General features: G+C 37.1%; 1 protein-coding gene across 3 annotated transcripts in view; it reads left to right on the forward strand.

The window, feature by feature from the left end:
• OPTN (optineurin) overlaps positions 1-23,754 on the forward strand; it is an 89,844-nt gene that overhangs the window by 52,793 nt on the left and 13,297 nt on the right. For all 3 annotated transcript variants that reach the window (XM_053716477.1, XM_053716478.1, XM_053716479.1), the window contains exons 8-10: positions 4,768-4,883; positions 10,613-10,762; positions 12,965-13,037. In XM_053716477.1, coding sequence (XP_053572452.1) covers positions 4,768-4,883; positions 10,613-10,762; positions 12,965-13,037 — 339 coding nt within the window. The remainder of the gene's footprint in view (positions 1-4,767; positions 4,884-10,612; positions 10,763-12,964; positions 13,038-23,754) is intronic.

Raw genomic sequence — 23,754 nt, forward strand, 5'->3', positions numbered from 1 at the left:
GACAATTTTACAGATTACACATATATTTTCAAATTGTATGTGATTAGAATCCTGGGTTTTCTTTTGACACATAATTTTTTCCAGTTTGAGGGTGTATACTCTCTCCAAAGATGTGGCACAGCTATGGGAGCAAAATTTACTCCTTCCTTTGCTAACCTTTTTTTAGGTTGGTGGGAGTTCTGCCACATCTTTGGAGATAGTAACCCTTACAGGCAATATATCTCTTTATAAAAGAGGTATATAGATGATCTTTTGTTTATATGGGAAGGTCCCTATGAATATGTGCCTTTGTTTAGAAATTACCTTAATTGTAATGATATCGGTCTAAAATTTACCTTTGAGCACAGTGTCAGTGACATAAATTTTCTTGATATTACACTACAGGGAATGAAAACAGGGTCAATTGAATCTACAATCTATCGAAAACCAATTTCAGGCAACTCACTCCTTTTAGGCACAAGTTGTCATCCTAAACATATGCCTTATGCGATAGCTAAGGGAGAATTCACCAGATTGAAAAGGAATTGTTTGAATCCCCAAGATTTTGAAATACAGGCAACAGATTTAGAAAAACGCCTAATAGCTAGGAAGTATCCAATGAAAGCGATCAAAAAGGCCAAATGGGCAGTGAGTGCTATATCAAGAGACAATCTTTTGTCAGGAAATCGTAGGAAGGTTGATGAATTTGAGGGAGTAACATTTGTTACAGGACACAGTGCCCAATTTCCTGCAATATGTAATATTGTACGCAAACACTTTTCTATATTGTCCGTGGAAGACAAATTAGTAGATACAGTAAAATGTGGTTTGAGATGCTCATATAGGAAAAGTTCTACTTTAGGCTCAATTTTGTCTCCAACACTTTTGAGATCTCATAAACAACAATGGAGTGCTTGGCTTCAACATGAGGGTATTTACAGATGTTAAACTCACTATAGAATTTTCTAGCACAGTAACGGGTAAACATTATAAAATTGAGGCTTGTCTAAACTGCGCATCACAAAATGTTATCTATCTCATAGAATGTGCTTTGTGCAGGATCCAATATGTAGCTCTCACGTCTAGAGATCTTCTACACCAATTGTGCTACATTTTGGCATTTACCACAATGGGAACCTTAAGAGTTTTTCCTGGTGTGCTATTGAAAAGATCCTTAGACCTAGGAGAGGAGGTGATCTTGATAATATTCTGGCCAGACAAGAGGCCTATTGGATATTCACATTAAATACCAGATTGCCCCATGGTTTAAACTCTCGGTATGACATCATGAACTTATGGCAGTAACCAGGTCCCCTAATGTTTAGTTATCTGACACTGGTACATATTTATGTAATTTTGTTTTAGTTTGGGTGATATAGTTTGAGGACATTTCTACCCATGTTGTTTTCACACTAGGATAGTATGACAATGTACATCATATCTACATTGTATCCTCACTTTCTGTACTATATTATTATTATTAATATTATGTATCACAATTCATTAATATTATTGGTTATTATTTAACATTATTCTGATACTGCAAATCTATTTCACATCTTCACTTATATCAAAATGTCCATGTTTGGCCATTTCATTTCAAATAGCTTCAGGTATTATTCTAATGTGATACATATCACACATTTGATGCACATAAGTAACTACCACTATTATTGTTTAGGCCATAATTTATACTGTGAACTATGTTATATTGTATAGTGCGTATAAGATAGGGCAGATATATTTCTCTTGTCTTCTCTATTTTTGAAGTATCATCTCAAAAATTGTGTATATATTTTTTGTCAAATACTATGTGTCTCTTTTGTATTATGATCATGTATTTTTTATCTATTTACATACTGTAGGGGTGTTTGGCCAGACAGTTATGTGTCTATTTCACTTTTGCTAAATCTTTTTCATAGAATTTCTCTTTAATATTGTTTTTAGTATAATTGTGATAACTTTTACTGACTTTGATTATATTGTTAATTGATAAGCCATCATACTGTGATTTTTTAACCAATTGCAAATGGACAAGGAGTTTTTAAATCCGCAGTAACTAGTTCAACTTAGGCTATGATTACGGATGTTATCCAAAACGCGTAAGCCATTCTAGGACTACACACCAGTATGTATGATGTGCTTGGAGGTTTTGGATGTACCCCCCCCTATTTGGTTTTAAAGGGACAGTCAAGTCCAAAAAAAACTTTCATGTTTCAAATAGGGCATGTAATTTTAAACAACTTTCCAATTTACTTTTATCACCAATTTTGTGTGGGTATTCTTAGTTGAAAGCTAAACCTAGGAGGTTTATATGCTAATTTCTTAGACCTTGACGGCCGCCTCTAATCTAAATGCATTTTGATAGTTTTCACCACTAGAGGGCATTAGTTCACGTGTTTCATATAGATAACATTGAGCTCATGCACGTGAATTTACCATGGAGACAGCTCTGATTGGCTAAAATGCAAGTCTGTCAAAAGAACTGAAATAAGGGGGCAGTCTGCTGAAGCTTAGATACAGTACAAGGTAATTACAGAGGTAAAACTTGTATAATTATAACTGTGTTGGTTATGCAAAACTGGGGAATTGGTAATTAAGGGATTATCTATCTTTTAAAACAACAAAAATTCTGGTTGACTGTCCCTTTAACCATTGACTGAATGAAATTTGAAGATTTTACACTATGGATTGAATCATCCACTCTTTTGTTCTATAACTTTAAAATACTTTGAATCACTTATACTCTATTTTGTCTTCTCTTCTCTATAAAGTAAAACACATTATTAGTTGTAACTCTGCTTCACATAAAAGTTGCCACACAGCTTTTATAACTTTCTTTAAGTATTTTTGATTGCTGATCATATTCATCTATCTTACTACAATTTCTACAGATCCTTAAAAATTGACTTTTAGGTACAGCTTTCAGCCAATTTGGATGGTGACAACTATCTTGCTGTATATAAGTATTTGTGTCGCATTTTTTAAAATATGTTTTACTGTGGACCACATTATCCTCAGTATAGAGGGTTAGATCGAGAAAATTGTGTTGAATTTGTTGTGTTTATTTTATCTATTAAATGCTAATTTATATATTCAACCCACACCCACTGAGGTCTGCATATTAGTCTGTTTACTACACACATTTAGCTGTCTCTGTGACAGCGCAGCTGTATACAATTACTTGCCTGCAATTCATTGCAGTCAATGTAATCACTTTCCCCGATTTTGAGTCTAATAAGGAGTAAGGGATTCCTTGTTTACCTATAGCTGCCTTGTGTGTTCATTCTCAGCGCTGTGGCTTGTACATATATTTTGTGTCTATATCGAGAAAAGAGCACAATAAATATCGCTTTTATAAAAGAAAGCTGGTGAAATTCATTCTTTGCACACCTAGGAGCCGTTTATCCAGATTTAAGCTGTGAGTATTTACACACCGCTATACAGTGTCCTATAAAGATATCTCAGCACAATCTTCTATATGACTAGGAGTATCCTTCTCCTGATGGAAATTACAAAGGCAGTGGAGCTCTTTTTATCAAATTTGATCTCAAAATTATTCGATATTCTTCACAACCTATATTAGTCCGTATATATTTATTCTTTTAAGGTCTCAGATATATAGCTCGTTCCCTTTTGTTTAGGTTTCAACCAGCTTTCCTTTTAGCGCTCTCCCTTGTTGCCGTTCTATCTTAGTAAAATTTTACATTTGCTTGGAGGAGCATTTTGTTATTTTAGGGAGCAGCAGTGTTCAGAATTTTAAGAGGTGTATTTTCTCTAATCTGTTTTTTGTATCTATGATTTGTGTCCTGGCATTGTTTAATAAATATATTAATTTAGCTTAAAGGAGCACTAAACACTACAAAATACGTCATGCATCTCCCTCTTATCATGAGTGCTGCCATTATGAAAGCTAGGTTACACTGCAGGTATCTGAAGGAGAGTTACTGCACATGTAAAAAAAAAAGATCAGCACTGGAGTGTAGTAAAAGCTAGATTTCAACATGGCAGCCCCCATGACTAGAGGGAGGAAGGCAATAACCTCAATACTATACTTCTAAAATGTGTTTAATGTCACTTTAAAAATTCCTCTGAAAATTGTGCATGAAAATTGTGTCATGATTCAAAGTAAAATTAAAAAAAAAAAATATTTTCAGTTTACTTCTATTATCAAATATATCTCTCTTGTTAGTTTTCCTCAAAGATAGTTTTAATTTGCTCCCCATTGTACCATGTGACAGCCATCAGCCAATACAGACTCGTATACATATACACTTTGAACTCTTGCACATGCTCAGTAGTAGCTGGTGCCTCATAAAGTGTGGGTATATAAAAGACTATGCACAATGTAATAATGGAAGTCAATTGGAAAGTTGTTTAAAATCGCATTCACTATCAGAATCATGAAAGTTTAATTTTGACTTTCGTGTCCCTTTAAATGCAATATACTTTCATTAGTTATTTTGCTCCCTTTTTATGTAATTTAGCTCTCAAAAATTGTGTATTTTCTAATTTTGAGAACTTGAAATCAAGCTGAGTTCTCCATGCTACTAACCCTTCTACAACTTATACTGACATAATGACCATGACTTGCCTTGTCTCCAAATAATGAAAATGGTGGATCATGTTTGGTTATTGAAAAACAATTACAGCAAACAAGATGTTAATTTGTTTTAAAAATGTTTAGACTTGGCTAATATATTATTCTGTAGTAGGACAACAGGAATGACTTGTAATTACAAGGTGTTTAATGTGCCTTTTAATAGTTACATTTCTTTTTAATAATAGTTTTCCACTGAAGTAGATGCACTGAAGGTCAAAGTCGAAAACCTGAATAAAGAACTTCATGATACCAACGAGAGGTTAAATGAGGCTGAACAGATAAAGAAAAGATTACAAGACAAGTAAGATCAACATTCTTAACTAAATGGCATAACACACATTTTATAATCATTTTCATTTTTCTTTTACCAGTATTTTCTTTTCAACCTATAGGGTTGAGGGCTGAAGCAATTATTTTTTTCCTATGCGCAATTTAAAGGGACAATCCAAAGCAATAGTGCAGACTCTAATTATTATTATCATTTATTTGTATATCGCCACAAAATTCCGTAGCGCTGGGTACAAAGATAGGGGTATACAATGACAAGGATTTGTGATAAAATACAAAATATAATAAACTAAACAAATCTAGTACAGGAGGAATAGGGTTTACCTATTTAAAGAATACAGTGCTCTTCCATTTCACTATTTCCGTAATCTAGAGTGTGTATCCTCTTTCTGTAAGATGATGATGAGAGTGCATACGAGTTAATTACCTACTTTACTCAATTGTGGCTCTTTCTCAATTTGTCTTTGTGCCTATGCTTTTTTCCTTCTTAATATGGGAAGAGTCCACAGCTGCATTCCTTACTTGTGGGAAATACTGAACCCGGCCACCAGAAGGAGGCAAAGACACCCCAGCCAACGGCTTAAATACCTCCCCCATTTCCTACCAACCCCAGTCATTCTTTGCCTTTCGTCACAGGAATGAGGGAAGTATCTCGGATTCTGGAGTGGGCGGAGACCCACATCTGGGAGGCAGACTTCCTGAGCAGGCAGATTTTTCATCTGGGGGAGTGGGATCTCCATCCGGAAGTGTTTTCCAGTCTGATTCTCAGATGTGGTCAGCCGACATTCAATCTCATTGCATCTCAGAATGCCAAATTTCCGAGGCTCGGGTCAAGGTTCAGGGACCCTCAGGTAGTACTGAAGTTGTCCTGGCGGTGCCTTGGATCTTCAGTTTAGCATACCTATTTCTTCCGTTGGCTCTTCTCCTTAGAGTCATTGCTAGAATCAAGCAGGAGAGGACATCGGGGATCCTCGTTGCACCAGCTTGTCCTCGCAGCATTTGGTATGCGGATCTGGTGGACGTGTCAACTCTGCCACCTTGGAAACGTCATTTGAGGAGGGATCTTCTTCTTCAAGGACCCTTCTTTCTTCCTAATATAGTTTCTCTGAAGCTAACTGCTTGGAGATTGAACGCTTAATTTTATCTAAGCGGGGGGTTTTCTGACTAGGTCATAGAGACCATGATTCAGGCTCTTAAGCCTGTACCTAGAAAGATTTACCTTGCGAATCTCTATTAGTACGAATCCAAGGGCTACTCATGGAGTAGAGTTAGGATTCCTGGAATTTTGTCTTTTCTCCAAGAGGGTTTGGAGAAGGGATTATCGACAAGTTCCCTAAAAGGGTCAAATTTCGGCCTTATCTTTTTTGTTACACAAACGTCTGGTGGATATCCCAGATGTACGCTCTTTCGGTCAGGCCTTGGACAGGATCAGGCCTGTATTCAAACCAGTTGCTCCTCCATGGAGTCTTCAGGTTTCTTTAAGGGGCTCCGTTTGAACCCATGCACTCCTTAGATATTAAGTTGTTATCTTGGAAAGTTTTATTTTCTGTTGCTATTCCTTCTGCTCTGAGAGTGTCTGAGCTCTCGGCATTACAGTTTGAGTCTCCTTATCTTTTTTTCCATTCAGATAAGGTAGTTTTACATACTTAATTAGGATTTTTTTCCTACGGATTGTTTCTGATCGGAACATTAATCAGGAGATTGTTGTTCATTCTTTGTGTCCTAATCCTTCTTTCAGAAAGAACGACTTTGCAAAATTTGGACGGGGTCCGTGCTTTAAAGTTTTACTTGCAGGCAACTAAGGACTTTCGTCAGTCTTCTTCTTTGTTTGGGTTTTTCTCAGAAAAACGCAAGGGACAGAAAGCTATGGTTACTTCTCTTTCTTTTTGGCTGAAAAGTATCATATCTTTTGCATATGAGACTGCTGGATAGCAGCCTCCTGGGAGAATTATGGCTCGTTCCACGAGGGCTGTTGCTTCTTCATGGGCATTCAAAAATGAAGCCTCTGTGGAACAGATTTGCAAGGTTGCAACTTGGTCTTTTCTTCACACTTTTTTCAAAATTTTTCAAATTTGTATTTTTTGCCTCTGCTGCGGCTGTTTTTTTTGGGAGAAAGGTTCTTCAAGCAGTGTGGTGCCTTCCGTTTAGGTTCCCTGTCTTGTCCCTTCCGTATCATCTGTGTACTCTAGCTTGAGTATTGAATTCCATTAGTAATTAAGATGATCCGTGGACTCATTGTGTCTTAAAAAAGAAAATTTATGCTTACCTTTATAAATGTATTTCTTTTTTGACACGATGAGTCCACGGCCCGTCCTGTTCTTATAGACAGGTTGTGGATTATTGTAAACTTCGGACACCTCTGCACCTTGGCTTTTCCTTTCTCTTCCTAACTTCGGTCGAATGACTGGAGTGGGAGGGAAGGGAGGAGCTATTTAACAGCTCTGCTGTGGTGCTCTTTGCCTCCTCCTGCTGACCAGGAGGTGAATATTCCATTAGTAATTAAGATGATCCGTGGACTCATCGTATCAAAAAAGAAATACATTTATCAGGTAAGCATAAATTTTCTTTTTGATGCTAAAGTGCCCGGTTTTTAAAAGTTTGATTAAAAACAGGGGCATTTTAATTCATCAAAATTTACATTTCACTCCTGTTGGGGGAAAAAAACTTACCTTTTAATCTTGACAACAGCTCCAGCTTCCTCCGGTCGTTGCAAGCCATTTCTGACGTCAGAAATAATGGATAGGTCATCCTCCAATCATGGCTTCCCCCCTGGGGGAATCAGTGTCTGATTTAACGCTATGACTGGAGGAAGCCGGATTCCTCATTTTAGACCCAGGAAGAGGCTTTGCGACGGGTGGAGGAAGCTGGAGCTCTCTGAACGAGAGAAACGGCAAAACCCCAGACATACGTTTCGGCCTATTGTGGGCCTCGTCAGTGAGGTGCAGCCATATCCCTCTAGGCACACTGAGCAACGGGTCCACGTCTGGATTCCCTTATCACGCTTAGGGAGACTTCCCTAAGAGTCATAATTTGCATAAATTAAAAGAGAGAAGCGCTCAACCTGGGAACAAACAATAGCATAATAGCTTGTTCTATGGCTAGTTACCACCCAAGAAGCAGCCTCTTTTTGCTCAATATGTGCCTTTCACAGAGAATTGCTGCCTGGCAATGCATCCCTCCTTATCTGGCGTTCCATGCTGATAAGGCTGTTCTACGAACCAAGTTAGGTTGTTTTCCTGAGGTTGTGTGAAATCTCAACTTCAATCTAGAGATTGTGGTTCCTTTCTTGTGTCCTAATCTTTCATCGAAGGAATGTTTACTACGTAATCTGGATGTGGTTTGTGCCTTGAAGTTCTTTCTTTAGGACACGAAGGAATTTAGACAAACTTCTTTCTCTGTTTGTTCTCTATTCCAGAAAGCGTAGGGGTCAGAGGGCCTCTTGGACTTTCTTATCTTTTTGGCTGAGGATTGTCATTTGAGTCAGCGGGGCATAAGCCTCCTCTGAGGATTACGGCTCATCCTACGAGAGCAGTAGTTTTCTCTTGGGCCTTCAAAAATGAGGCCTCTATGGATCAGATTTGTAAGGCTGCTGGCTACCTGGTCCTCCTTACATACTTTTTCCAAATTTTACAAGTTTGTTGTTTTTGCTTCTGCTGAATCAGACTTCAGGAGAAGGGTTTTGCAGGCTGTGGTGCCCTCAGATTAGGGTCCGCCTCTCCTTTTACCCTCCCGTTAGCATTCTGTGTCCTCTAGAGCTTGGGTATATGTTTCCCACAAGTAAGGAATGCAGCTGTGGACTCTTCCCATATAAAGAAGGAAAACATAAATTATGCTTACCAGATAATTTCCTTTCCTTCTGTATGGGAAGAGTCCACAGCTCCCGCCCGTGTTCTCCGATAGGCGGCCCTAAATTTGAATTTATTCTTCTGGCACCTTTTTCCCCCTGATATTACTCCTACTGTTCCTTGTTCCCTCGGCAGAATGACTGTGGTTGGGAGGAAGTGGGGGAGGTATTTAAGCGTTTGGCTGGGCTGTCTTTGCCTCCTCCTGGTGGCCATGTTCAGTATTTCCCACAAGTAAGGAATGCAGCTGTGGACTCTTGCAAATAAATAATATTGTTAAAATGGAGCGCTCACAATGAGAGCTAAAGTGCGGCCGTATTGAACAGAAAGAAAGTTATACCGGACAATTTTGACTATAGCAAACGCAGAAAATTAACCACAAATGCCTAATCTATATGTCCTAAATAAATATACTGGGAAAGGTTAAATTATGTGTTTATGAACATATGATGATACGAATGAATATAATTAATAAGCTAATTAATTAATAATGTGTCTCAGATACAAATAGATATAGATATAAACATGAAAATATACATATAAATTCATGAAAAATACATTTAATTACAATAACAGTTTTTAAAAGGTCGACCTTAAAATTAACATTAAATTTGTATATTTGTATATTTATTTAGGACATATAGATTAGGCATTTGTGGTTAATTTTCTGCGTTTGCTATAGTCAAAATTGTCCGGTATAACTTTCTTTCTGTTCAATACGGCCGCACTTTAGCTCTCATTGTGAGCGCTCCATTTTAACAATATTATTTATTTGCCAGTTTTTATAGAATTTGAGAGACTTCTATCTATTTTGGAGTTTGTGTAGTAGTTTTATTTTGGCGCAGTCTCACACACATTTTCTGTAGCTGTGGACTCTTCCCATACAGAAGGAAAGGAAATTATCTGGTAAGCATAATTTATGTTTTTACATTTTTTTTCCTTTTTTTATTCAGATGATATTGATGCTAGCTCAAAAGGTCCAAAAGTCACCTGATAAGAAATAGTAAATATCCTTTCCTTCATCATTTCTCAAATTTGATCCATCCGGTCCAAAAGCGGCCATTATGGGACAGGAAGGCATATGCAAGTCATTTAAAGGGACACTAAACACAAATGTTTTCTTTAATGATTCAGATAGAGTAGCAATTTTAAGTAACTTTCTAATTTACTCCTATTATTAATTTTTCTTTGTTCTTTTGCTATCTTTATTTAAAAATCAGGAATGTAAAGCTTAAGAGCCGGCACATTTTTGGTTCAGAACCTGGGTTTACACTTGCTTATTAGTAGCTAAAAAAATTTGTTCAGAACCTGGGTTACACTTGCTTATTGGTAGCTAAATGTAGCCACCAATAAGCAAGTGCTATCCAGGGTGCTTAACCTTAAAAGTCCTTGTGAGCAATGCACCTTTTTCAGTACTACATTTCTACCTTGTGATATTATATCAAGAAAAAAAGAAAATTTTATTTGAGACATTTTAAAAAAAACTTAAAACTTCTTATGGTCTGCAGTTAATTTTCCATGCAATTTTCAACTGCTGCGCTGTATTATAAAACTTAAAAAAATATTTCCCCAGCTTTAGCGTAAACTACCTAATTTAAAATTGAATTTTATTTTAAAATGATCTGCGGAAAAATTGTCACTTAAAAAATATCATTGCAGAAAGTGAAGAAAAGTTTTGCCTCTGGGGTATGTCATCGAGGGGAGGCACTTGCACAACCTTCCAATTACCAGCAATGTTCCTCTGGGAATGCTGGTTCCTCTGGGAATGCTGGTTCCTCTGGGAATGCTGGTTCCTCTTGGAATGCTGACAATTTTAATTTTCACTATCTGTGTTTAGATCATTTGTCCTTCACACAATGTATTCTAAAGTGACAAGGGTTTTTTTTTTTTTACATTTTAGTTGTATATTATTAGACAAGAGACTTTCGGAAAATCAGGTTAATTTGATTGAGAGACAAGAGCTCCTTCATTCCATAAAGACATTAGAGCTTCAGGTGGAAAGTATGAAGTCTGAACTCAAAATAGAGCAAAACAAGACTGAAGCAGAAAAGTAAGTATATTTTACTGTCCCATAATTATACAGATACATTCAGTTTGGTTAGTTGTGAAAACCAATTCTCACTTCAAATAAAATCACTTTTATTATGTTACTCATTTTAAATGATTCCCTCACAAGCCCTAAAAACGGTGGTGGTATATCTTTGAGTGTGTGTACTCACATCCGTGCAGTATGCAGAAAAATAAAGTATTAATTAAAGCAACAGTGTACTGTGAAATTGTGTTGCTTTTAAAGTGTTTCCAATTACTTGTTATACCAGCAGCAGAGTATTAAATGTATAAAAAAAATGCTAATTTAGGTTTATTTTTATTTGAAATAGCTGGTTTCGTTATTTGACATCACAACCAATTAAAATTGTGCTTGTAGGGAAATCAGATCTCCTTATTGTATCACTTTCTATACACACAAATGCTTCCTTATATTATTTCTGTGTGTATACCTACTGGAAGTGTAATTTCTTGTGGTGTATGTTTACGTTGCTTTTCTATAGCCAATACTTAAAGTGATTGTAAACTCAGACCATTTACTCTTCAAAATATGAATCTTTGTAATAAAAACTTACAATTGTGTTTGTTATATCTTCAAATTTTTCAAAATATGCCTTTTTCCCCTTTATTGTTCATTTAATTCAAAATCCTCCACCTTCCCCCGCTCGTTTTCTTTTTTCTTTACTAATGATTTTTTTTCTCCCTCAACCAACAAAATGCTTAGCCATACAGCGCATTAAAACTAATGGGATCTCGTTTAGTAGTGCTTTCCTGCATGCGTCTGCATTTTCACACTCTGGGTCTATCTTCAGACGCATTCATAAGGAAGTAGCGCATGCGCAGTACTTAGTAAAGGGGCGTCCCAATGACATAATATTAAACACTGAATCAGAGCCATTGTTCTGGTATTTAGTGTTTACCTGGATACGAGCAGTGTATTTTGTGGACTCTGCATATTACCTTTTTTTGGCAACAGTAAGTTAAAGGGACACTCAAGTCAAAATTAAACTTTCACGATTCAGATAGGGCATGCAATTTTAAATATCTTTCCAAATTTACTTTTATCATTAATTTTGCTTTGTTCTCTTGGTATTCTTAGGTGAAAGCTAAACGTAGGTAGGCTCATATGCTAATTTCTAAGCCATTGAAGGCCGCCTCTTATCTGAATGCATTTTATAGTTTTTCACATCTAGAGGGCATTAGTTCATGTGTGCCATATAGATAACGTGCTTACGCCCGTTGAATTATTTAGTTGAGTCAGCAATGATTGGCTAAAATGCAAGTCTGTCAAAAGTACTGAAATAAGGCGGCAATCTGCAGAGGCTTAGATACAAGGTAATTACAGAGGTAAAACGTGTATTAATATAACAGTGTTGGTAATGCAAAAGTGGGGAATGGGTAATTAATGGATTATCTATCTTTTGAAACAATAAAAATTCTGGAGTAAACTATCCCTTTAATACTCTAGTCTGGTGAATGATGACATGCAGGGTGTTCATTGTTATTTCTAACCCAAGGGATAGTGTCATTTACTGAGTTTTCATGGTTTGTTTCCACTTTGTATAAATGATTCATGTTATAACCTCTCTATCTATATGGGATTTCAACCTAGTTTATTCTGAGAGTTGTGCATCCAGTCCATTACCATCTAATGTACAATTTGTAAAGAACATAGATAACCTTTTCCTTTTTAATCCCACAATAAAATATTGTTTTAACTGTGTTTATATTATTTAAACGGATTATTTCTGAGTACCAGTGCAACTCTTTCTATGGTTTGTGCAGCTCAAACTTGAGCTGTGCATTTTATTTATATTACCTTTATGGCTTAAAGGGACATGAAAACTATTATTTTTTTAAAGCAGGGACATAAGATAAGGACTGTGTATGGGTCTGGAGCGGTATATGGCAGTAGTTTTACAAGAATGTTATCCATTTGCAAGAGCACTAGATGGCAGCACTATTTCCTGCCATTTAGTGCTCCAGATGCCTACCTAGGTATCTCTTCAACACAGAATATCATGAGAACAAAGCAAATTTGATAATAACATTAAATTGGAAACATTTTAAAATTGTATTCTCTGAGTCACAAAAGAACATTCTGGGGTTTCATATCCATTTAATGGCAACAGCATCCTCTTTGCACAGGATATATTCTTTTTGAGCACATTGCTTTGTTTTATAATTCTTTTAATTTGGTCAACAGAAAACAATATTACCCCTTGCTCGAAGCATTTGAGAAACAGAAATATGAATACGAAGAGTTAAAGAAAAGAGAGGTACGTAAATACAAAACTATTTTCTTTCTAATGGCACAGTGAGTCCACGGATCATCATCAATTACTGTTGGGAATATCACTTCTGGCCAGCAGGAGGAGGCAAAGAGCACCACAGCAAAGCTGTTAAATATCACTCCCCTACCCACAATCCCCCAGTCATTCTCTTTGCCTGTAGTACAAGGAGGAGGTGAAGTTTAGGTGTCTGATGAGAGGTTTTCTTCAATCAAGATTTTATTATTTTTTTAGCAGAGTAAACTTCCTCTGCTCTTTTCTGGGGTCTAGCCTAGTCCACATCAGTCTCTTTAGTAGGGCAGTGGTGGCTTTTGAGCACTTGAGAACTTGTGAGGTACAATCTGCTGCCCTAACTAGAAAACCTGAGTAGATTTACTCAGTTTTTCTCTCTTCACAGGTCCATGTGAGGTGCTGCACCCTCTCAAACCAGGTGAGCTGTCCTGCTGCCGGACAGCACTTTCAGTTAAGTGCCATTTTAATTTTCTTTTGCAAGGAGATTGCTGGCACTTGTTACAGCTAAAAGCTGTCTTATTTAATATGGGTCTTTATTAAACCTTCATGTTTGGGGTTTCTATTAGGCAGTTTGGGCATTGAGACTGTGAGGTGATTTATGGTGGCTCAGTGTGTTATAGTAGTTTTTATACTTTAACTTTTGGTCATGGAGATTACTGTTGTAAGCCGTTTTTTTCCCCCGGCAGTTAGGGCTCTGTAACCGCTCTGTATTTGAAAATGAGCTGCAGGACAGGTAGACACCTCAGTAAAGCTACTGAGGTGTATAGGTAGCCTGAGGTCTATTTGGTTTGTTGCACTAACACACATTTCTATTTTAAGATACAGTACACATTTATTTTCAAATAAAGAATGTTTACACTTTATCCTTATTTATTACATAAGATGGCTCAAGAGGCTTTTCAAATCATTATCCCAGGTGAAGTTGCTGCTTGTCAGTTATGTTTTGATGCTCAGGTGGAACCCCCGGTTTCTTTTTGTTCCTCATGCATTGAGAGAACTTTAAGTTATAGAGATAAAATACGTGACCATGAAACACCATTATCCCAGGCAAATGTGTTCAGGTGATTAGAAAAAGAAAACCAATGGCACTACTGAGGGTAGATCGGGACTACTGCCTGTTTAATGAATTCCACAGTATTATCACTGTGGGTTCAGGGAGCGGTGCTGTGTATAGTTAAAACTAGAAAAAGAGGTAAGGAATGAGATCCTCTTAAGTATACACTTATAGCTCTCCAGATTCCAAAGAGAATTAATTAAATGTATGGATTTGGTTCAAAAGGACACTGTCTCCAGGACATAGGATGAGGTACTAAGACATGAGCTTTAAAATATAACTTTTATTCAAGTAAAACTAAAAAAACAGGGTGCAACTTTTAAAATTACAACCTGGGGTTGAGTTAGCGTGATGATGGTAAGCTGTGCTACTAATATAGTGTGATCTCTTGCGATGCTATATTAAATTATTCACTACTGTGTTTTCTTGAAGGATGACATTCATAGCTATAATGGCTATAGATAAAGTAATTCATTGGGTACGAGTGAGATATAGTCTTATGGGCTTGTGTATTGATTACACCTGCTCAATGATGCTGGAACATATAATCACATATAGGGTTATGTTGTAGAGAGTTAATCTTGGGTAAATGTGAGTATATACCCTTCACTGATGTGTATCTCTAGCCATTGATAACATAGAATAATAGCTCTCCACTAATTGCCAACTTCAAAATGAAGTAAAAATATTATTGGGCTCTCATATCCCACGAGCTCACTGTCTGATCACAGTGCTGATTGAAATCCTGAGTTTTAAATCTCTTACAACTAAATATGTGCGTGATATCAAAAATAGCACATACTATTACAGCAGTATACAGTATGATTATGTGTTGCAATACTAGCAAGTAGTAACAAAATGTCTACACAAAGTATTTAACTTGAATGGTATAGGTGAGATTCGATATAGGTTTGACACCCAAGTAATAGCTATCGTATCCTCTAATATTATGCTGAGGGTTTATTGTTGTTTGCGTTATCGTGACCCAATTTAAAGTAATTGAGAGCGTATCAGCAAAATACCTTGAGATATGGGAATAAACTGAATTCACCTTGAGATCACAATGGTTTACAGTAGTTACTTCATATATTGTGATCAATTACAAGTAGTGTGACACAGTGTATAATATATATATAATTGAATTAAGGAGAGAGAGCAAAATATTCAGCACTGGTCCTGTTGAGTACAGGACATAGACAGTTAAAGCACAAGATTGTTACAGCTGTACATTTGTAATCCCTCGCCTAACACAAATCCTGTGCTGTATAGAATAAATCTAGTTGTGTGAGGGTATATTGCTGGCCATATACATAATTATATAGGCATTGGGTATATATACATGCTATAATACATAACAGTCCTAGCGTATATTAGTGACGGAAGTGCGGCTTTATGTGGTTATATAGCTAAGCGGCTCTGATTGTGGCAAGCTCAGAGGTTATACGGTGAAATCTAAAGAGGGTCTAATTTGACCAACTGAAAAAAGCCTTAACAGTTGCACAGTTAAATCTCCCAAAATCTACAATATATAACAGTAGCATATTATGCGGATCATTCTATAGTATTATTGAGCACAGTAAATAAGGGGTCACGCTACTCGCACCCACAGGACGCCCTAAAACACAGGAGTTCCCTAGACTTCTCACCATAAGTGTATAGTCATTCCTCACCTCTTTTTCTAAATGCTGTTCATTTGTCTCCTGTTGCAGATATGCCGCAGCTCTCTCCTCAAGCGTCCCAACTTTTTCAGTCTCCACATACAGTGCCCTGTGTTTCCTCTTGCAATCCTGTAGGATTTTTTCTACAAGACATTGGTTCCCAGGTATCCCTTGCGGTATCTGAGGCCTTGTCAGCTTTCCCCATGTTGCAGGGAAGGCGTAAAAGGAAATTTAAGGAAACAGTAGGGTTTCTGATCAAGCTTCTGGCTATCCAGAGTGTCCCTTCCCATAAACCTGAGGAAAAAGACATGTCAGTAGTGTAGTGATTTGTTTACCTGTATGTATGTACTGTCTCTTTTAGGGTTTGTACCATCAATCACCTTCCCCTTTAAATACTGGGGCTGAACCACTTCCAAACTGCTTGGAAATTTGTTTTATCTGGTTTCCTGCCAAGACTCACAATTATTGTGGCATTCTCTAAGTGTCTAAGTTTATTTTTTATAGGAATTTATCTTTTGGCACTACTGAACCTATTCCATCCTCTTGTGGATTCTAAGCTGTTTTGCTTTCAGTTATACTCTCCCTGCTCGTGGACTCTCTGACGTCAGACGCCTGTTCAGGCTGTCAGCTGCTCTTCACAGAAGCAAGTCTCGTAAGGAAGTCAGCAGTTATGCTAATTGTTTCTCCCTTAGCGTTCCGGATTGAATACCAGAATTTGACGTCTCAAGACCCTTATCTGTCTTCCGTACTTCTCAGCTTTTCATTACAGGGGATATTTTGTTCTCAGACATCATTGCCTCCAGCTGTTTGTTATATTCCTATCTGTTACAGATCTTCCTTCTCCGTAGCGGCCGTTACAGGAGTTCACTATCAGCTGAGCTTAGGCTCATTATACTGAAGGTACATTTTGTTGTTATTAACCTGGGATTCATAGCAGAAGTTCCTTTTCTACCTGCAACAACTTTATTCTTCTGAGTATTCTGTGACTAGAATCTCTTGGTTATTATCTCTCATTTTTACTTGCAGTTATTTTCATTTTTTCTTTTCAAATGTATTCACATGTGTTTCCAGATTGTATATTAATATACCCATCAGAGCTTTTACTGCATAGATATTTAAAGTTCATTATCTAAATAAATTAACTCTGAAGATAAACGCAAATGATGGGGCAATAGTATTTTTAGTTAATATTGTTGCTTTATTACTTGCTACAAATAAGAAATTATTTTTTTAAGTTCAATATCCATATCTCTACATACAGATCCATCCTAAGGAAACCACTACATATTTCCAAGCCCTAAAAAGTATGGATCTTGTAGAATTGACCAACCATATCCATAACCTTAATCAAAGAGTTGATTTATTATCTCAGGGTTTGAGAAAACTTCAGATTGAAATTGAAACACTCAAATCAATCCTTAAAGATACAGTATCCTCCAGAGCTGTTACCTCAGAATCAAGCCCAGACACAATGGTAAGTCCACCAGATACATTTTTTGGAGACAGGTCTCAGTTCAGAGATTTTAAAAATGCTTGCTGCCTACTGTGTTCCTTAAAGCCCAAAACATACGTGACTTAAAGACAAAAGGTATTGACTGTCATATCCTATTTAAGGACTGAACCCAGGTCATGGGCTAATAGTTTCTTAGAATCTAATGACCCTGTGCTATATTCTCTGGATACCTTTTGTACTGCTATGGTTTTACTCTATGAAGATCCTCTAAAACAAATAACAGCTGAAAATTATTTAAGAGCACTGAAACAAAATAAAAGGCCTGTAGAGGATTATATTGCAGACTTTAAAAGCTGTGCAAAGGATAGTCAATGGAACTCTTTTTCATTGAAAAATCAGTTCAGATTAGGGTTATCAGAAACTTTAAAGGACGAACTGGCAAGTGTTGAACTACCTGATACACTAGATGAATTAATAGCATTGTGTATTACCATAGACAGATGGCTACGAGAGAGACGCAAGGAAAAGGCTAATGTTGATTACTCTAAGTATAAACATTTAGAATCTTCCAGTTCATCCTTCACAAAGGTCACTGAAGACCCAATGGAAGTAGGCTTTGTGAGAGGATCCCTTTCACCAGATGAAAAGGTCAGAAGACGTGTAAATAATTTATGTCTGTATTGCGCTGCAAAAAGTCATGACGTGAAAAATTGTCCTCTTCTGGCTAAATAAAAAAAAAAAGGTAATAAATTACAAATATATTCTTTGATGTCAGCTAACTCAAACAAAAGTACTTACTGTCAAATGTCTTTCTCCCTACAGTGGGATTATCATCAAATACAAACTAAGGCCATTATCGACTCTGGAGCATCTGGTTTATTTATTGACTCTGAAATCGTAAAGACAAATAAAATACCTACCATTAAAAAACCAAATTCAGTAGTCCTGCGTGTTTTTGATGGCACTTGTTCTTCAAAAGCTCCAGTTACACATCAAACCAGACCTTTAACACTCACCACAAAAGATGGTCATACTGAAACCATACAATTTGATATAACCTCATCTCCTATGTTCCCCGTTGTACTTGGGTTGAAATGGTTACAGAAACATGAACCACACATTAACTGGAGCACTTCAGAAGTTATTTTCAAATATTCTCATTGTAAAGAGAATTGTTATAATAACTAATCTATCCCTCAGGTTACTAACAAGGTTATACCATCTGTATATTCAGATTACTTAAATGTTTTTAACAAAAATGAAGCAGAGACTCTACCACCACATAGGTCACATGACTGCCCCATAGAATTAAGACCTGGTTCCCCCATACCATACGGCCGTATATATCCTCTCTCACCTCCTGAGTTAAAACATCTAAAAGAATACATAGATAAGAATTTAAGGAAGGGTTTTATTCGTCCCAGCACGTCACTAGCTGGTGCTCTGATCTTTTTTTGTCAGAAACAAAGATGAAACTTTGAGGTCCATAATAGATTATTGAGAACTTAATAAGGTTACCATCAAGATCAGATACCCTCTTCCTTTAATTACTGAGCTCCTCGAATGATTAAGTTCTGCAAAAATATACATCAAACTTGATCTTAGAGGGGCATTCAATTTAATTAGAATAAGAGAGGGTGACGAATGGCTCACAGCATTTCGTACAAGGTACGGATTATTTGAGTACAATGTGATGCCATTCGGCTTGTGTAACGCTCCGGCAACTTTTCAATAAATTACATATTCAGAGATCTACTTGATGTTTACATGATAGTATATTAAGATGATATACTCATATACTCAGAATCCATACAGGAACACATCATTCATGTTTCCACAGTTCTGTCCAGGTTAAGACAGCATCAACTATATGCTAAACCTGAAAAATGCATATTTCATTCAACTGAATTATCTTTCCTAGGTTATTAAGTCTTACTGGAATACAAATGCAAGATGACAAAGTTCTTGCTATAACCTCTTGGCCTACTCCCAAAACCACGAAAACAGTTACAAAAATATTTAGGTTTTTCAAATTTCTACAGAAGATTCATAAAGGGTTTCTCTCAAATTATGAAACCATTGACCCAATTAACAGAAAAAACCTCTAGATTTCGTTGGTCTACTGAAGTTCAGATCGCTTTTGACTTCTTAAAGAACGCCTTTACCTTAGCACCCTTATTACATTATCCTGATCCAGAGAAACAATACTCTGAATTAGATGCATCTAATGTTGCTATATGGGGCAATTTTATCACAAAGAAACTTTCCTAAAGACCCTCTTCATCCAGTTGCTTATTTTTCCAGATGTATGAATTATCATATAGGTGAGAAAGAGCTCCTAGCCATCAGATCTCTAGAACATTGGAGACACCTTTTAGAGCGTACTTCAACTCCAATCTTGATATATACCGACCACAAAAACATAGAATATCTACAAACTAGTCGTTCCCTGTCAGCCAGACAGGTAAGATGGAGCCTATATATTTCCATATTCCATTACCAAATAATATACAGGCCAGGTTCAAAGAATGGAAAGGCTGATGCCTTATCTAGACAATACAAACCACAGAGTGTGGAACATCCCATATCCACAGTTATACCAAGTGATCATATCATGTTACTACAACAGGATTTTAAGTCAAAATTTCTTGCTGCACAACAACAAGATCTTCAACCTCCCAAAAATCTCCTTAAAGGAATAAATGGCCTTTTGCACTTACGACATCAGATTTATATACCACCTACTCTTCAACAAGAGGTCATAGAATCAGTGCATGACTCACTATTGAGTGGTCATCCAGGTATTCAAAAAACTTTGGATCTACTCAAACGTGAATATTGGTGGCCTAACATGGTAGATATTGTAACAACATATATAAAATCCTGTCAAATTTGTACCCAAACGATGACTGATAAACAAATACCTTATGGGTATCTGATTAGTCTTCCTATTCCGTCAAGACCTTGGAATTCCATAGCAATGAACTTTATAGTGGATCTTCCTATGTCTTCTAAATCAGTAATATTAGTTGTGGTTGACCTTTACTCCAAAATGACACATTTTATACCTACACCTAAATTACCCACTGCATCTCTTACTGCAGATTTATTCATGAACAATATTGAGAAGTTACATGGCTTACCCTCTGCTATAACGTCAAACAGGGGAAGTCAATTCTGGAGAGAACTTTGCAACAAACTCAAGATTCAAAGAAGACTAACCACAGCCTATCACCCCCATTGCTATGGCCAGTCTGAAAGGATCAATCAAAGCCTTGAACAATATTTAAGATCTTATTGTTCGTTGAAACAACATGAATGGTCAAATTACTTACCCTTTGCTGAATTTGCATTTAATAACAGTATCAACTCCTCAATCAAACATTCACCATTCTATGTGAATTATGGGTTTAATCCTTCATTCCATGTAGAATCTTTAGAATCTACTAATTCTCCAATTTTATCTCAGATTCACCAGACTTTGAATTCACTTTTACTTGGAGCTCAACAAACACCGCAATATTATTACGACTTACGGAGGAGAAGAGCTCCAAACTACAAAGGATGAGACAAATTATGGTTGTCAACAAAATATTTGAAACTTCGAATGCCTTCCAAAAAACTCATTTCAACCTTTGTAGGTCCATTTGAGGTTTCAAAGGTTATAAACCAAAATGCTTTACGGTTATTTTTACCTTTCTCTCTACATATTTATCCATCATTTCATGTGTCTTTGCTGGAACCGTATTAACCACTTAGTACTACTCAGCAAAGTCTACCTCTACCATTCGTGGATGCAGACCAAGAATATGAGGTGTCAGATTCTTGATTCCAGGAGGTTTCATGGTGGAATACAATATCTCATTCACTGGAAAGGGTTTACTCATGGAAGGTGAATCAGGAAAAAAGTTCTCTGGTTCCAGCTACAAGGGTCGTATTTTTGGGGACCTTAATAGACTCCCTGTTAATGAAGATGTTTCTGACGGAGGTCAGAAAAAGAGATTTTCGACTCTTGTCTTGCCCTTCAGTCCTCTCCATGGCCGTCAGTGGCTCAATGTATGAAGGTAATCGGTCTGATGGTGGCTTCCATGGACATCTTTCCGTTTGCTCGGTTTCATCTCAGACCTCTGCAGTTATGCATGCTCAGACAATGGAACAGGGACTATATGGACCTGTCTCCGCGTGTAGATCTAGGCGTCAATAGACTCTCTTCCGTGGTGGCTTTCTCAGGATCATCTCTCCCAGGGTACTTGCTTCCGCAGACCCTCCTGGGTGATTGTGTCCACGGATACCAACCTTCTAGGTTTGGGAGCAGTATGGGGCTCGTTGAAGGCTCAGGGCTTATGGACCCAGGAGGAGTCAGTCCTGCCCATAAACATCTTGGAGCTGAGAGCAATCTTCAATGCTCTTCTGGCCTGGCCTCAACCTTAGCCCGGTTTATCAGATTCCAGTCGGACAACATAACCTCGGTGGCCTACATCAACCACCAGGGGAAACTCGGAGTTCCTTGGCCATGACAGAGGTGGCCCGAAAAATTCAGTGAGCGGAGACCCACAACTGCTGTCTGTGATCCACATCCCAGGAGTGGACAATTGGGAAGCGTATTTTCTGAGCAGACAAACTTTTCATTCCAGGGAGTGAGATCTTCATTCGGATGTGTTTTCAAGCTTGACCCTCAAGTGGAGGCAGCCGGAGTTGGATCTCATGGCTTCTCGTCAGAATGCCAAACTTCCGAGATACGGCTCGAGGTCAAGAGATCCGCAAGCATTTCTAATCGATGCTCTGGCAGTTCCTTGGAACTTCAGTCTAGCATATCTGTTTCCTCCGTTCGTTCTCCTACCAAGAGTCATTGCTCAAATCAAGCAGGAGAGGGCGTCTAATTCTCATAGCCCCGGCGTGGCCTCGCAGGATTTGGTATGCAGACCTAGTGGAAATGTCATCCTTTCCACCTTGAAGACTGCCTCTGAGGAAGGACCTTCTACTTCAGGGTCCCTTCCTTCATCCAAATCTCACTTCTCTGAAGTTGACTGCTTGGAGATTGAACGCTTAGTTTTATCTAAGCGTGGATTTTCAGAGTCATCATTTTTTCAGAGTGGTCATTGAGACCTTGATTCAGGCTCGTAATATCAGGGTACCTGTGAAGTTACCTTAAATAAACTACAGATGTATCATGGAATCTAATATTTAATTTTAGCTAAAATCTAATTTAATATGAATTGGTCTCACTATATTCCCTGCCCCCCTCACTGCTGCTTAAGACAAGTTGGAAAACAAAAGGGACAATACAATTGTTCAATTAGTGAAGATAGATAATGGGCATTTGGCCTTTGAAGCTCATGGCTCCACAGGAGGGGTAAACATGGGGCCTGATGGTTACCCAGGCCAGGATACATCATGGGATGTTGGAGACAAGATTCTCTACATAAGTCAGATAAGCAAACAGAAATTCTGAGAATATAGTAATTAGCAGAGGCCTGTTAATTGCCCCTAAACCTCAGATACACATCTGTGCTGGCTAACAGAAACACATGTTTGCATTGTAACAACTTAGGTTTAATTTTCAATAAGGTATACCTCAGTCTTGTATAAAAAGGTATTTGTCCATGGATCTGAGAAATGCATTTCAGGTTTGTTATAAATTTAATGGATAACATATTCTTCTATTTTTCAGGCATCTAATAAGTACATATATAATTGGTGCTTTAAATAATATCATATGTTTTATACACTCATCAAGAGATATACAGATATGAAATATTTATATGGGATAGTAATCCAATATGGGTATAATTATATGAAACTACATCTGATCTCAAGATATGTATGTGATATTAAGATGATAACTGAGAAAGTAATTGAGTCCATGATGAAGGTATTATAATCCTTTAAAAATCATACTTTCTATGAAAAGATTTAAAACGCATTTTAAGATATTATAAGTAGAATATATTCATGCTTAATTTTGAAATACTCAGAATAAAATTATATTAAACGGACCACATATGGAACATATAATTATTAAAACTAGGAGATTAAAAGTATATAAAATAGGCATTTGATAAAAATATATCTAAGAACTGTATTTACTGTATAGCAGTGTTGAAAATGAATGTCTTGTCTGCTTCCTGCCCCCGATGGCCTAAATCCAGAATTACAACCAAAAGACATTTGGCTGTTAAAATGACATTTCCCAGTAGCCAATCAGAGAAGAGGGCGTATCCAAATCTATTGACTGATTAAGATATGGGGAGGAGTTTTGTCTCAGACAAAAACTCTCTGCACACACAGAAAAAAAATCTTCGCTGAAAAATTTTCTTGTTAACTGTTGCAATCCTGCTTGCTGCGATTTGTGCTTATAGAGAGACCAGTGTGCGAACACAGTTTTCTGTAAGACAAATATGTTGGGACACTCTTTGTGGATAAGAAACTATCAAGATTAATTATCTTACAAATGTGCATAATTCTCCTATAACATATGACGATAGACATATTTGGATATTAACTGAATTCTCAAACTGGTGATCTGGT

This window comes from Bombina bombina, chromosome 6, assembly GCF_027579735.1.
Source record: "Bombina bombina isolate aBomBom1 chromosome 6, aBomBom1.pri, whole genome shotgun sequence".
Taxonomy (NCBI): Eukaryota; Metazoa; Chordata; class Amphibia; order Anura; family Bombinatoridae; genus Bombina; species Bombina bombina.